This window comes from Nelusetta ayraudi, unplaced genomic scaffold, assembly GCF_046127955.1.
Source record: "Nelusetta ayraudi isolate G7.1 ecotype Tasmania unplaced genomic scaffold, CSIRO-AGI_Nayr_v1 ptg000031l, whole genome shotgun sequence".
NCBI lineage: Eukaryota > Metazoa > Chordata > Actinopteri > Tetraodontiformes > Monacanthidae > Nelusetta > Nelusetta ayraudi.
Window position 1 is genome coordinate 4,674,239 of NW_027466081.1, and position 16,652 is coordinate 4,690,890.

At 48.2% G+C, this 16,652-nt stretch overlaps 1 protein-coding gene across 1 annotated transcript in view; it reads right to left on the reverse strand.

The window, feature by feature from the left end:
- Window positions 1-16,652, reverse strand: part of slc49a4 (solute carrier family 49 member 4) — a 42,935-nt gene that overhangs the window by 19,446 nt on the left and 6,837 nt on the right. The window contains exons 3-5 of the mRNA XM_076031006.1: window positions 10,598-10,881; window positions 10,003-10,132; window positions 2,639-2,747 (exon numbers count right to left, since the gene is read on the reverse strand). Coding sequence (XP_075887121.1) covers window positions 2,639-2,747; window positions 10,003-10,132; window positions 10,598-10,881 — 523 coding nt within the window. The remainder of the gene's footprint in view (window positions 1-2,638; window positions 2,748-10,002; window positions 10,133-10,597; window positions 10,882-16,652) is intronic.

Consider the following 16,652-nt stretch of genomic DNA (forward strand, 5'->3'; position numbering starts at 1 on the left):
TGAGTATCCTCTGCTCCACATTTATATAGCCCACTAGGAAGAGTGCTGTAAAAACACTGTGAGGGCATTCCAAAAATAAATAAATAAATAAAATAAAAATTTGGTCACATAAAAGCAAAGGGAAATGGCAAGACTAAAAATGCTGCGCTGAAGAAAAGCGCCAAATGCTTTCAGCTCCGGCCAGGCAGCCAGCTGCTGCGTCTGCAGGGCTGAAGGCATTTAGTGGCTGTTAAATGCTCACTTAAACTGGATAAAATTGAACTTCTCCACTTGAGGCCCGGGCTCATTTACACATTTTAACGGAAGGAGTCAAATCCACCGGGCTAAAACGGGGCCCCACATGGGCGCCGCCGAGGTGGCGTTTGTGTGTGTGTGCGTGTGTGTGTGTGTGTGTGTGTGTGTGTGTGTTCGCGTGTATGCACGTACGTCTTCCTCTTCATAGAACCAGAGTCAATTTCAGGTTCGCTGAACTCGTGAACCCCCCCCCGGCGTGGCAGCTGGAGGCGGAAGACCCGGCTCGGCGGCAGAACGCTTTTTTCGATTTCCGCAGGGTTGGTTAGGTTCATTTGCCCCAACCCCCCCCGACCCCTTCTCCCACCACCCTCCCCCCCCCGCCGCCGTCGGTGGAATCGTTTAACAACTCAGGCGAGCTTCAGACGGGACCTCTGCCACGAATAAGTGCCAGTTCAAGTTAAGGTTTGCCACGCGAGGCGGCAGCTGACCCGTATGTTCGCCTCAGCACGCACGGCTAGCCGTGGGTAAAAAAAAAAGTTGACGAAAGAGAGAAACGCGGGCACAGACGTATGTGACGGAAGGGTGGCCGGGGCCGGACGGAGGCACTGACTGGGTCATCGATGGCGATGAAAAACAGGAAAAAAAAAAGAAACTTGGTGGCGCGAGAGCGGAGCGTAGAAAGCTTCTAAGTAGGACAAAGACGACGGTGGGAGGAAAAGAAGGGGGCGGGAACGCGCTTCACATGTTAGCGTTTGTGTAAAATGCTAATTTCATCTCCCCGAGCTGCGTCTTCCCACGTCGGGATCTGACGGAAGCGACAAAGCTCGCATGCTCAAGCCCGCCGCGGCTTTTCAGGCGAGTTTACGAAAAGGGCGGAGACTTTAAGCGTTTGTGTCTTCTGTGTTTTTGTCTTCTTCTTCTCCTTTAATCTTACTTCTAACCTAACTTGGAGTACAAAGACCCTGTCGGCGGGAGAACAAGGAGGCGCTTCGGAAGCGGGAGCTCCTCGCCCTCACAGCGTGTTTGGATGCGCGGCGCAAAGTTTCAGCACCTGCAGGAGGAGGGGGGGGGGGGGGGGGGGGGGAGCTAAACCTGTAATGTAGCTCAGCTCTTTGCAGCACACTTTTCTTCTCGACGCGAACGCGTGAACCAGGACGGATAAAAGCGGCGCTGGGTGAGGGGGGGAAGAAACTTTCGAGAACAAACGGAAACCCAAGAACAATTCGGTGAGCGAAACTGCCGCCTCCTCCGTCTCGCCCTCCGCCGTGTGATCTCGTCTCAAGCAGCGCCCGTCTGATGGCAACCTTGAAGAGACGCCCTCTCCACTCTCCACTCCCCACTCCCCACCCGCCACCCGCCGCTGCCACCACACCGGGGGGGGAATTGGTGATGTCACGCTGGGACCTGTGCGAACGCTCTCAGTCCCACTCAGCTCGTCCTCGTCCCCTTGGTCGGCGCGCCTCCGACTGAAGTCGGTGATAAATTGCAATTGATTTACCTCCGCCCATCCCCCACCTCCCCTCCACACATGCGCACACACACGCACATCCTTCACAAAAAGACAGGACGAGGAGCTCAGAAGAGGTTCGATGAGTGTGACACACACAGAAAAGACGGCGAGGTGCGACGCACTGTTTTTTTTCGGCTCCTTGATTTCCCCGTCGAACGCCCGCTCGCCCGCCCGCTCGCTCCCTCGCCCGCCCGCTCGCTCGCTCGCCTTCTCTGGGCCCTCGAATTTTGAAGTGGGTTTGCAGGAAATTAATAAAGGCCCCGGCAGAAAAAAAAAGGTTCAGCTGCCTTGGAGATTGGCGTTGAACGTTGAACGTCGAACGCCCCACGCGCTCGCGAGGCAGCCTCGAGGTTAATTATCGCGCCGGCACGAAGCGGCTGCGGAGTTTTTCGGGGGGGGTGGGATCTATTTTTGCTGCCGCGAACAGCGGAGAGTTGGATGTTGAACAGAGCGAGAGGCGACTTGATGGCTACTTCAGGGTTTCCAAAAAACAAAGAAACAGTGGGGATTCACGGCAGGAAGACAGGCAAGACGAGAGGTGGCAAAGAGACGTCGCCAAATCCTCCCGAGTGGGTCATCGATGCTGAGGAATGTGTCTCGCATGTACTGAGGAAGGACACCGCAGACCGCTGGGCGACACTGCCACTAGTATCGGGCGAGGTTTGTAAAGCGAGCTTGTACTTAACCCACATGTGATTCTAAGTTGACGGTCGTTCGCATGAGTGTTTTTCTTCTTTCATCTATTGTACACATTCTCCTGCTAATAGTTTTGCAGCTTCTCATAATAGACAAAGTCTCTGTGTTGCGAGTTTGTGCGTGTGTGTGTGTGTGTGTGTGTGTGTGTGTGTGTGTGTGTGAGTGTGTGTGTGTGTGTGTGAGACGCATCCGGCCTACCTGGCTGACTTTGGCTGGCGTGAGGATCATGTCCAGGACCCCCGTCCAGCCCGCGATCACTCCTGTTGGGACTGCGTAGGCCATCGCGATCATCAGGAACCTCACATTACTGCGTGGAAAGGAAAAAAAAGCCAAATGTTTAAAATAAATCATTAAAATGAGCGCCGGATAATCAATATTCAGTTCACGACAGGACAGCTGGACACACAACCGCTTTTGACGTATGTAACTGACAGTACCTTCATTTGTCCACATTACGTTGAGAGGTTGTTCAAAGTTTAGGTGTTTTTTTTATTGCAATATTTAAGTTTTGTGCGATTCTAGGGCCAATGGAAACACAGCTATTGAGAACATCCCTGCAAATGTAGAGCGGAACTGACACATATTTCACACATTTCTACGTCGAGCTGGACACGTGTGCGACACTCCATGTCTACGATTGCCTGCTCTCGACCAGGCTTTTACTTTTTATTGCAGGCCTCGGCCACAATGAATAAAAAAGACCTCTTGGAGTTTCAAAGCACACCAATCGCTTAGCGCAGCAGTTTGCTTGAATCAATATTGAAAGTACAGAAGGATGTGATATCATCAATGTACGATATCGCATCTTTTCACAGCGAGAGTAAATGGACCTCATTCAGCCGCGAGTCTACAATGTGTGAAAAAAAAAACAAAAAAAACAACACGCGTCGGAATCTATAGAATCTAGTCGCATTTCTGTCTGGATGATGTACTTAGACATTAAATGTAATGATCACTTGTTTACTTGGCAGTGAATTGCCTGTTTTAATAATAATAATTAAAAAAAATGACAGCGCTGCTAAATGGAGCAGTTGTCACTATTTGCGGCACGTCGTCCGGGGGGAGAGGGAGGGAGGGAGGGGATTTAATGCTCGGCGTCTGAAGAAAAAAAAAAAATAATAATAATAATAATAATATATATATATATATATATATATATATATATATATATATATATATATATATATATATATATATATACAAATGTTGCGTAAACAAGACTGCCGTTTAATTCGTCCGACGGACAAAATTGGATCGCATCTGCAGCTCGCAATCGCTTTTCAGGCGCCGCGGTGTCACGCCGGAGGCGTTACGGCTTGACAAACGACCGGGCTGATTGTCGACTCCGTCAGCTGACCGCTCCGCTCGCCGCCCTGCCGTTGACGAATGACGGCGCTCGGTCCGAGCGGAGCACGAGGGCCGCGGAATTAAGATCGGCGGCGGCTTCAAAACTGAACTAGATTTACAATAATTCAAGTCTGCTGACATGTCGTAAGTTCACGGTACTCTGCAAAAAAATGTCTAGTCACGCATGCACGACGCGTGCAAACGCGCTTGCACACACACACACACACACACACACACACACACACACACACACACACACACACACACACACACACACACACACACACACACGACGAGCGCCTGTTCAAAATACAGCAGGACGCAACCCTCCAATCACATGCAAAACCAATCGCAATCACGCCCAACGCCGACGCTGAATCGCCTCCGCCAGGCGAGGCGGCGTGCTGATGAGGAGCGGCGCGACCACCTCCTCAACCCACAACAATGTGACTGGAATCACAAGGCAACCTGACAGACAACGACGAGAGCAGCGGGGCAGACCGTGGAGACACCGGCCATTTATTTTCTTTTATTTTCCTTTCTTTGTTTTTGTTTTTCGGACGCCGTTTAACCCCCGCAATGTATTCTGCCTCCGCCTTGTGCATCGTAAAACTCCTGGGAAACGGTCCCGGGGCCTGTTTTGTTTATCTCTGCTGCGATTATTATTAGTGAATTCAAATGTAGACAGGGAAATAAGTGTTCAACATAAACAAACAGCGTCTCAGGGCACTGGGTGATGTGGGCGTCGGGGGCAACTATTAAAGCAACACTGGGTGATTTTTCATTACCTTAAAAAAATAGTTCCCAATTAATTTTTTTCCAATACCTTGACCTGTAACATGGAGAATGGAACCGCTGCTAACAGCACAGCGCACCCAGCTGGGCTGCTATGGAACAATCAAACTCTGGTTGCGTGCCCAGCACCTTCTTGCCAGGTCGCCCCTGTCCGGCTGTTTGACGACTCTGTTTTTCTTCTCTTTCTTGCCTCTCCCCCGTGCGTTTTCTCCAGCCTTTCCAGTGCCTCTCCCATTGTGAACAGGAAGAGAATAATGAGCTAGCTTTTTATAGCCGCCCAAGAGGTGCTGATGCTGGTGTGAGAAGTGTCTCTGTAAAGAGCGCGTCCTTGCAGGCAACCCACGTGATAATAGGCCAGGGCAGCTGAATCGTACAAATGATGACTTTAAAGTAGACGCCGAGTGTCTCTCCACTATGAGGCCGTCCTGTTTCCGTCCCATTCCAGCTGTATGGAAGGTCCAACCTAGCATCAGTTTTAGCAGCAGGCTAATTATGCTTTAATATGCTGTTTTCTGGAGACGTGTCGCACTTTTTAGGATATTTATTCATGCATGTCCAGCATGAGAGATGATAGTCACACTGGGTCTTTGCCAAAGTGTTGCCGAGGTATTCAGTTCACGACAAAGAAACGGATGGATGGAGGCACAGTGCACCTGTAACAAACACATCCTGCCTTCGTCCAAATCTCCTGTCTTGTCCCAAGCGGTGTGAAAACTGCACGGCCTTGGAGTGAGAGAGTGCGCGCACGGGGGGGGGGGGGGGGGGGGGACGGTCATAAAAGGCTCCGTGATGGAGCACTCTTCCTGCCTCTACAGCAGCAACCCTTTCATTAACCTTGCCACAACAGCAAGAAATCAATATCCGTGGACCTTCCCCCCCCCCCGGCTGGGAGCTTATTTAGATAACCAAACGAAAAGAGGCCCATGTTGGGGTAAAAAAAAAAAAAAAAAAGGAGCAGGTAGGGTTTTTTTCTTCTTCCCCCCCTCTCCGTCCTCATTCCTTCGCTGCCTCTGACATATTTTCAAAAGGAGTCTCAAAGCCGGCTGTGTCATCAGCTAAGTGCTATTTGTCCTTGGCGCGCCCCGCAGGGGATCAATGCATCAGGATGACAAGTTTCAAAGCGAAAGTGAGTACGACTGCGGAGGAGGGCGTCATCAATAGCCGTGCTCGGGAGGGGGGCGGGGGCGGGGCTGTTTAGCATTCCCCCGCGCGCCGATCGCGACGCAATGATAGCGCTGCGCCACGTGCAGAGGCGTCCGGCCTTCTAATTAGGCTGCCGCTGTGGAAGCAGATGTGTGCAGCTGGAAAGCCCCTGATCGCGCCCAAGATCATTAGCCAGCGCTCCGAGCTTGGCAAGTTTAAATGGATGGAGGCATACATCACTGACTGGATACCAGGCTACCAACCGCTAGTTTTCCGTTAGCATTGACAGCCTGCGCTACTTGAGCTCTCGCGGGGCTTTCGGAAAACAAGAGGAATGTTTCCCGAAGAAAAAACAAAGACGCAGATTTGTTCACTGTGGCATCTGCCGAAGAAAACTAAATCGCTGAGAAGACTAAAGTTAAATATCCACATCCGCGCACAGCATCTTTTCCCGTCTCTTACATTGGCTGGGAAGTACAACAATCTACGTACGTAAGTGTATGTGTAAAAAAAAAAAAAAAAATCGATGCAATTATTTCCCAGCAGTACAGCTCAGTAGCTTTTATATACTGATGCTTCGCCTTTTAAAATATTTTTACGGCGCTAGTAAAACTGAGCTCTGGTATAAGGCCCACACGGACGGTGGCTAGCGACAAGGCTATCTGGCGGAAAGCAAACTGTACCGTGGATTATACGCACTGAATGAATTTAATTTGGTGATATAATTAAGACTAACGTGCAGATAATTGACTTGAATATGTTGACTTTCCGCCTCGTCTGAGCCCCCGTACGAGACGACCAGATTCTTTAGTGCAGGTGCTACTCCAGCAGCGAAGGCGCTGCTAACCACACATGACCCCGTCAGTGCGTCCCTCCTCCTTGTCTCATTAAATAAACACAAACCATTGTCTAACCAGTGAGGCACAACAACCGATTAATCAACCAGTCAATCAGGCGGCTACAGTCCATCCTGCTTAGTACTGCCTCTGCAGCAAAGGTGGGAAGTAACCAAGTACAAATATTTGGGTACTGTTCCTAAGTATCAGGTATCTGTACATTATTTGAGTATTTCTGTACTTTCTACTTCTTAATTTGGAAAAACATGCTTCTTGCTTTTGCGTTTGAAAGTGTTTAAGATACAAATTCTGTTTAAAGTAATTCACTCACTATTACTAGAGCTATTTGAACTATGTCATCGTGTGGTTAAACATATAAGTGGATAAGTATTTTCGAGGGAGATTAGCTTCGAAAACCTCAGCTTTGGGATCGCTGTTCACTACGTTTTCAGTACAAGAAAAATAAATATTGGTAGACAATAATATTGGTTATTGCTATTAAAAGTATAAACATCAAATCCTGGCTCACTGGTCATAACTATTACTGATCACAGTTTGGTTGTGCTGCTGTTGAAAAAGAAAAACAGTATTGAGAGTACCGAGAGTACCAAAGCTGTTCAAAATGATTCAGATGCTCAAGCAAGACCTCTGGTCAGTATGTACCAGATTATTCTGTCACAACATTTTCCTTTATGCTATATTGTCAGCAAATGTATCGTTTCATTAAAGGCAAACAATAAATCATTTTTTTTTATGTTTTACACAAGTATCAGTACTTTTACTTAAGTACAGAATATGAGTGTTTTTGCAATCTCTGCTTTGCAGGGATGGATTTCCTTTTTCTCAGATGATGCATCGCACTATGTCGGCTCCCTTCCTCGGTCTCTGAGCTTGTTGGACAGAGATACAACAGGAAGCCCAAACCGGCCGCTGGAAGGCGTCCTATCACAAGCGCAGCAGAAACCCCTGGAAGCAAGAACGGCCCGTTTGTTTCTGCCGGCCGGAGGTGAGGCCAGAGTGAGTGTCGGCTTCACATCGGCCCGCTCGCTGTCATCTGAGAGTCTGAGTGCTCCAACAAAGACTCGGGCCTCTTCTCTCCGTGCCGGGTGACAAGCGCGGCACTGTGAAGAAACAATTTCCTCCTGTGGGGGGTTGGGGGGCGGCGGCGGCGGCCCACAGAGCTCCGCCAGCCACCCAGCTGTCATCACCAGAGCCTCTCCTGTCTCTCCCGCAGCCTGTTAACGCCCACTCACTGCCAGCGGCCGGGCTGGAGCTGCGGCTGGAGCTGCGGCTGGAGCAACGCCGCCAGAGTGGACAACAAAGTACTCATATTCTGTGCTTCAGGACAAGTATTGATACTTGTCTAAAAAAAAAAAAAAAAAAATACTATGTAAGTAAGCAAGTCAGTCAGTCAGTAATGATTCAACTTCTTACTCTAGTAAGAGTAAGACAGCACAGGTTCTGAAATGTACTAAAATAAGTTTTATTTTTTGCCATTAATAAAACACATCTGTTGATAATTTAGCAAAAATAATAAAGCTTTGGTAATCTCAATACTATTTTTTTTTTTGTCTTATTTAACTGCAGCACAAACAAACTCTAATCACTTTTAGCTGTGTCCAGTGAGCCATTATTCAATGTTTACATTTTTAATAACAAGAACAAAAGTTATTATTTTCTACACTTTCATTTTTCAGTGTACTAAAGATGTACTTCCGAACAGCATAGTTCAAATAGCTCCACTTCAAGCAATAACTATAAAATAATAAGTGAATTACTTTGAAAAGACTTAGTATCTTTTAAAAACAAAGGTAAAACACATGTTTACTCGATGTAAGAAGTAGGAAGTACAGATATTTGTGTACAAATATATGGAGTAAAAGTGAAAAGTTGTCAGAAAAAGAAAAACTCAAGTAAAGTACAGATACCTGAAAAATCTACTTAAGTACAGTGACAAAGTATTTGTACTTAGTTACTTCCCACCTCTGAAAGCCGCTGCCTCGTCTCCTGCGCCGATGAGGGTTGAGGAAACTGTGGTGGGGAGGTGCTGCAGGGTAACCGCGAGCAAAATCAACGTTGTTGTTTTTTTTTTTGGTGATTCATTAACACAAGTGTTGCACTGGCGAGCTCCAGGAACCCCTGTCAAAACATCCCATTCCTCTCTCCCTGGCGGCGAGAAAACCTGCAGCCGGTATCGGCGACTGACCGGGACTTCGACCAGGGTTTGGCTTCCACACATCAGCGCTCGGTAATTAATCTGGAGGGAGGATCGAGGTGTCTCTTTGATAAGAACCCCTAACAGATGGTGAGCGGCGGTCGTCTTCATTAAGATTCCGCAACCTCTCCCCGGCCGCGAGTTCCTCACCTCTTCGACTTGGCACAGCGGCGAGCGCACAATGCATCGGGGCCGAGGAAACATGACTGCTGCTGCTGCTGCTGCTGCTGCTGCTGGAGGACCGACGCAAAGGTGCTAACAATGAACGTGCCTCGCTTGCTCTGGAGGGATCAGTTGATGATAATAATATTAATAAGAACAATGCTATTATGTTATTAATATGTTATTATTATGTTAATGATTGCATTTATATAGTGATTTTCTAGACACTCGAAGCACTTTACATTGAACCGTCACCCAACCACCCAACATCCACTCACATTCGTACGAGGCAATGTGGGTTAAGCAGACTGGGATGGAGCGGGATTTGAAGCGCCAACCTTTTGGTCATTGGACAGCCTATTGGACAACCAGTTGGTGTGCAAAGCGCTTCGAGATGCCATTGGATGTGATTTGGCGAGTCCGACGCGACAGTGCACGTTAATAAACTTTACGTACAAGATTCAGTGGAAATACGCCGGAATTAGCAACTAGCGCAGTTGAAAACACTCACAAGTTCATATATTGGTGGATAGCTTGTTCCTGTTCATGCTGCCCTGAACTGACAGCACATTTTGAGCAAATGTGGCGCGTCTGAACTGCACATTACAAACCCCTCTGGTGGCAGCTCTTGTCCCAATGCCCCTGTAGGGGTTTTCTTTTGATGAGTTCTTAGAACTTTTTATGTGACGCACACCTGTTTGAAAAACTTAATCGACTGATTGAGAGAGCATAAGAGGTGGTGCACAAAGCTGCTTTAAGAGTGCTCTCCTTCCTGATTTAATGTAGCAGGGACAACGACCGAGAGTGATTTCAAATAGACTCTGCAGGCTCGAGGAGGAAGTTCCTCAGCTCGCCTGGCGGACGCGGGGCTTGAAATGAAGGACGCGACGGGGACAGCCATGAATAATGTACAGAAGATTTCGTTCCACCCCTAAAAGTGTCTGATGATATTGCATTTCTGCAGGTGACCTCGTGATTATGCCACGTCAGCATGTTCTTTGTGTGTGTGTGTGTGTGTGTGTGTGTGTGCGCGCGTGTGTGCGTGTGTGTGCGTGTGCTTATACCTCAGAAGCCGGCAGATGCTGGTCCTGTAACTGAGCCTCTGGCTGGCCGCGGCCACGCTGGGAGGCAGCGGGGGGCGGGACGGGAAGTACAGCAGGATGGCGGCAAAGAGGAGGGCGACCGCAGCCAACTCTGCAGGCGGAGAGAGGACACGGCAAAGATTCACGACAAGCCGGATCGATGCGGCGCGTCGTAAAGGTGGCGGCTGGCGCGTTCAACATGAGTCCCTCCTGGCTACGGATGAAATCGCAGGACGTTTTCGGGAAAAAAAATGGGGGGGGGGGGAGAACAACTCCGGGCAAACAAAGCAACAAGAGATTCAATTTGTCCCGTCATGCGTGTTTTCTCCCGAGATTTTTTTTTTTTTTTTTTAATTTTCGGAACCCCCGTTAGGCACGACCGTGTCGACGATCAACTTTTCGGAGATAACCGGCGGTTCGGCGGAAAAAAAAATAAATCCCGCAATCCCATCAACAGATGCTATTTATCTCCCTCGACGGCGCCGACAAGATGTCAAGATGATGTGTGCTATCGATCCCCCCCCCCCCCCCCATCCCCCCCGCGCGCCCTTGGCGGGTTCCTGCGCGCCGCTCATACCTGCATACATAACCAGCTGGATGCTGTCTCGGATGGAGCTGTCGGACATGGCCGGCGCCCCCGCCTCCGCCGCCTTGGGGCCCGTTGCCGTGTTGTTGGGGGCCGGCACGGCCAGGGGGCCGACCAGGAAGGAGGCGGCGCCCCCCAGGTAGGAGAAGAGCGTGGCCAGGGCCGTGGCCGTGGCCCTCTGGTCGGGGGCGAACCACGTGGTGGAGAGGAAGGGTCCGGCGCTCATGATGGTGGGGCCGGCCAAGCCGTTGAGGAACTGGCCTCCGTGTATGAACCTGGAGAGAGTGTGAGAGAGAGAGAGAGAGAGAGAGAGAGAGAGAGAGAGAGAGAGAGAGAGAGAGAGAGGGGAAATGAAATCACGCGCCTCCCGCTGGGAGGGAAAGCGGCGCAAGCTGCTGTGCTGCACTCTCAACCTTGAAATGACTCTCGCGTTACACAAGCGTCGTCTCCCGCGGCGCGGAGACGCGCTTCTGAGGATCCGGCACCTCGGCGGGTCCAGAAGCGCCGACACTTCCGAGTCTGAAATCTTTCCGATCCACTGTCCGTAACCATCTCGGAAAGATTTGATCCAGACTGCTGTCCGTATGTCTGAGTAACTCCATCCCGTAAGCGGGCGAGACAACACACACGTTCAAAACTCATTTTCTTTATTTAACTCTGCCACAACCATCTCCATGAAATAATCTACTGGAATGTTCTCAGAACATTACTAGTGCTTGAAAATCAGCAAGGATGTGCTGAACTCATTATGGGATGGCTTTGAGAATTTGTTGCTTTGAATGTTTAATTTAATGTGATTTTAGAGAATGACCACTGTGTGGCCATTGTTCCAGAAGTTGAATTCTTTAAAATAACTAAAAATGTGAATATTTCCAAAACAAAACTTTGTACTATAATCACACTTAGTTGTGTGTGCAAAACCATACAAGAGTAAAGAAGGCATCATGGGTTTTAGCCTACTTTTAGTGTGTCCACAGATAACTTGCACACATGGAATTCTCTCAATCACTTCTAATGAGACATTGGAAATGGTTTTCATTAAACAATAAAATGTTTTTTTCAACGTTCCACCTGGTGGATCAGGTGACTAACCACTGATTGTGTATTTGAAAACAATAGCGTTTGAACATTTAGGCTGCCATCCTTGTTCAAAGACCTTTTTTTTTTTACGAAGATCAGCAGCTCTTATCTCTGAGAACATTTCAGTCCGTTGGCCTTGCTTGTCTTCCGACCTTCTGCTGTTCCATTTGCACATGACAGAAATGAAAAACGACGGAAAAGATGCAAGTCAGCTTTCAAGTGCTTTTGTCGGCTACGTCGCTTTTCACCTCGTCGGGAGTCTTGACTGAAAGGAACATTGTGTTTTTTCTTAGGACTTTGGATGCACTAGCCTTCCTCCCTGTTATTTCTTCAGCTCCCCAAAAACAGGAAGTAATGACCAGAGGCAATAACTTCAGAACAATGATGAATTTTCCGTAACAGTCAAAGGCTACGGAGTCATCTCGGGGGACGTGAGCGATAACCCGCTCGAGCTGCGGTCCAAGTCGCTGCGTACAATCTCAGCGGCGCACCTGCAAACTAATCTGTTGGAGATGTACTCTCAGATGTCCCCTGATGCTATCGGACCATGCAGCACCTCTCTTCGCCCCCCCCAACCCCTCCAGAAGTGTCTGACACAGACAGCCGGCCCCCAGAGACGAACCCCTGATTGGCTGATTGTCTCCCGGCTCGGTCGGAGCATCGTTCGTCTGAGAGCCATCTCAGCACGGAAGCAGCCAGATACAGCGGGGAGGCAGGAGAGAGGGAGGAGGAGGAGGAGGAGGAGGAGAGGGGCAGCGAGTTCACTCAAGTCTGCTCTTCACTATTTAAGGTCTTTGGAAATCTCGGTAGATGAGCAAAGTCAAAGTTAAAAAAAAAAAGAAGGTATACCCCCTTTGTCTTTCATTCTGGATCGCAGTAAATCAGTGCTTCATGAAAAAACATTCAAAAACAGATCACCTGAGAAGCATATTTAGCCCACTGTTTACAGCCTCCACCCAAAACTCCTGGTTTTACCTTCCAGCTAAAACTGATGCCTTGCTGGATCTTTTGACATATTTGGAAAGGGACAAAAACAAGCTACGGGTGTTGTCACTAACTTGGTAGTGGCGTCAATGAGGTATAAGTGCCTTGTGTGACATCACAAAGGGATAATTTCCAGCGTTGCATGGTCTTATTCACGTTTTCAGCACAGGGGACAAAGGATGGACGTTTCCCAGTTCAGTGAGACTACTGACACGCATAAAAAAAATGTTTGCATAAACATTGTACTTGTACTGTAAAAAAAAACACGCAGTACCTTTTAACTTAACACATAAAAGTACCACTTTCATCCTACTCTTTGCAGTTTTCACACTTTTCAACTCTCTACTCCCTCTGACTTTGTCTGCTGCCTCGGGAGTTCAGGGATGGATGCGTCATAGCCCAACACACAGAGTGATGATCAACGGTGGACTGGCTGGAGACGCAACTCTCCTTCCTACGTCTCAGACCCGCTGGCCCCTCCGAAAATACTCCGCGAGTCGCATTTTTTTTTTTTTTCATTCTTCCCACTCCTCCTGTTGCAGGGTTATTTTATGTGAAAAGAACCCTGCATTGTTTCATGGGTCAAACTCTAACCTGCACAATTAACTGAAAGCGTTGGGTTTTAATAGATGCCTATTGAAATAATGGGGCTTCTGTGTATGCATGTTAAAATACTGCTGTCCTCTGGGCATCATGTCATAATCCATTAGAGGCATTTTATCATGGTTTCATCATCATCATAACTCCCAAAGCACAAACTCATATTCTTGTGAGTCACATTTTCTTGTCTGTCTCATGATGTTAAAGATGAATGTATCATCTAATGATAACTATCTTCCAATAATTTGTCATGTTGTGTGTTGTGTTTGTTTGGCATTATTTATATCAGACATGCCCACGCTGACATGTCTTAACCATTGAACAGAGGGGTCCATCAGAACGTCGGCCCACGTTCCTGCAGATGAAGAAGCACTGCAGTCTCACAGCTGACTGCTGACTTTGTCTACATACCAGGCACCAGTAAAGCTGTCAGTTAGCCACCTAATTGCATAGTTAGCCCGCTGTTTACAGCCTGGAGTTTCAGCTTCCTGCTTATACTGATGGATCTTTCACATGTGTGGAAGGGGACAAAACAAGGCGGAGCCAACACCTACCTGGGGCTGTTGGCACGAACCTAGGGTGATGTGTTTGTGCCCTTTGTGACATCACAAAGTGTGAACATTGAATAGAAATCCAAATTACAAAGTTATTGTTTCGTTTGACAGTATTCACTGTGGGCATTGGTAACAATTAAATCAGTTTTAAGACGTTTGTCTATATACCAGTCACCAGTAAAGCTGTCAGTTAGCCACCTAATTGCATAGTTAGCCCGCTGTTCACAGCCTGGAGTTTCAGCTTCCTGCTTATACTGATGGATCTTTCACATGTGTGGAAGGGGACAAACCAAGGCGGAGCCAACACCTACCTGGGGCTGTTGGCACAAATCTAGGCGGACGTGCTTGTGCCCTTTGTGACATCACTAGAACTATGCGTTTTCGCACATTTGAGGCTGCCAAACACATTCTAAAGACATCTTGTTGGGGTGCTTAATGCATCCACGCACTAGCGGCACTATGTACATGGCCTGGGTCCTTCAACTAACTGCAAACTGCCAGAGGTACAATTGAAAACTTAACGTCATCCTTCTGTCTGACTAGCGAACACACAACAACCTTGAACGCGGCACGCAATGAGGATTAATGGCGAACGCCATCGGGGGAGGGGGGCTAAGATTCCAACAGAGAATTTATTTATTTATTTATTTATTTTTACACAAGATGATTAAGTTAATAAGTATTGATGAATGCTGTCAGACCGAATCTGAGCCCGAGCAAGACAAAGACGCCAGACGGGGCCGCTTCTTCTGCCGCTGAGAAAACGTCCAGGCCAATTCTGTCCAGAAAATGACACAGTGGCAATCACGGGAGTAATAAGAAGCCTGCCGCGGGACCGATGTGTTTTGATCATCAGTCATTCGTCTGATCTGGCATCTGATCGCTTTAAATGCAGATGGAAAGGAGAGTAATGGGGTTGGGGGGTAAAGACATTAAAAAGGAGCACAATAAAAAAAATCAAGATAAATGACGCTAATTCAAAAGGAGTCTAAAGCTCGGCAAACGGTGATGCCGCAGTGCCGTTCCTTCCCTTATCCAAAATCTGAACTTCCTTTTTGAAGCGGTGGAAGCAGAGCTTTCACACAAGGCGCGGCGGAGACGAGGAGAACTTCCCCTGCACACTACTTCACAGCTGCTTTTGATTTCTTGAAAAGAAATAAATATATATAAATACAATGGGAAAAACTAAAAAAAAAAAGAAAGAGATGGTTTACTTTCTCGGGAGAGTTTCACAAAAAAAAAAAAAAAAAAAAAAAAAACAGCCGGAGAGGTAGTCGCCTTCCAGACATGAAACGGGATGTGGAACAAACAGGGATCTGCAGGGGGGGGGGGGGGGCCGTCGAGGGGAACTTCTGAAGGCTGGATGTAACTGTCGCCACTTGTCTCCTGATCACAGGAGGAGGGGGAAACGCGAGCTTGGCTTCAATGCAGCCGGATCTCCCTTGAACCCAGCACAATTAGAGAAGCCCGCAGCCTGCGAAGCGACAACAGCGCAACAGTACATCATCTCGACCCGTAGGAGGCTGAGGAGCAAGGGATGGGGGTGTGGGGGTGTGGGGTGTGTGTGGGGGGGGGGGGGGGCGTGGGGGGGGGGGGGACCCTGCAAACCGGAGGCGATGGAACAAAGAGCAAAGTGTGAAGCGGGGACTTTGAAAAGTAAAGACTGACATCTGCTGGTCCTCCAGGGAACTGCAGGATCATATCAACAAATAGATCATCCCTCCGACGCCACCCTTTAACGTGATGGCTTGTGGAGATGTGGCCCATTACGTTCAAAATGCAAATCTGTCAAGAATTGTCGCCGCTTGCCTCCATTTTTTTTTCTTCTTTCCTTAATTAGGGAACCGAATTCACAACAGCCGACGCCTGTGAGGGGTCGTCCTCGTCGTGGGATGAACACGGCGGCTCTGAGCCGGGCAGCGCTCCTTTCAAGTTGGAGCGTTTCTCATCCGGAGGTCCGCAGACGCCGGCGACGAGCAGCAATGCCGACACCGAACCGCAGAGTCAAGCGCTGTAACCGTTCCAAGGTTGGGCCCACCTGTGTGGATCGAATCTACGATCCACGGGGGGATTCTCATCTATTTCCAATTAACAAGAGCCATTTATTTATGATTGGAAATGATTCTGGGGAGGTGCACTCTTGAGGATGACTAATTCTACCCTCTAAAATGAAAAATAAGAGGGCGCAGACGTTTCGGAACACAGGCAGGGTGGCGTTCGTTCCGAAAACAGTTTCATTATTAATCGTGTAACCCTTTCTATTTTTTTCTTAGTTAGTATTTTTCTTCCCCAAAAAAAGCACAGAGACGAATCTCAGCATCTGGGATGCTTTTTTTTTTGGGGGGGGGGAGAGAAAAAAGACAATCAAAATTAAATGTGGTCTTACTTAAACTTAATTCCTGGCAAACGGAGGAACTTTTACTTTAAGTCACCTCAGACAGGTTTGTGGTTTTCAATAAAATAAAAAAAAAAAGATATAATAAATTCAAACTATTTTGTTTTATCACCCACATCTGGCTTGAATATCCTAATTTCCCCCCTTTTTTCTTTATTCTTTCCCTGGCATTCTCTCACACTCTCAGCTCCGCTCTTAATGCCCACAGATCTATAAAAGATTACATGGATAACTTTGCCGCTCAGGGGGAAGCTCTCCTCTCCGTCTCCCTTCAGCTCTCCTCTCTCCAATCTCTCAACACGTTTTCATCTCCTGTCCCTCATCCTCCTCGCTTTCTCGTGGTTTGTTTTCGCGTCTCTGCCTCGCATCGCTCATTCTCTTTTACTCCTCGGCGTCCCCTGGAGGCCGGCAGATCGGCCTGAACTGTGTATTT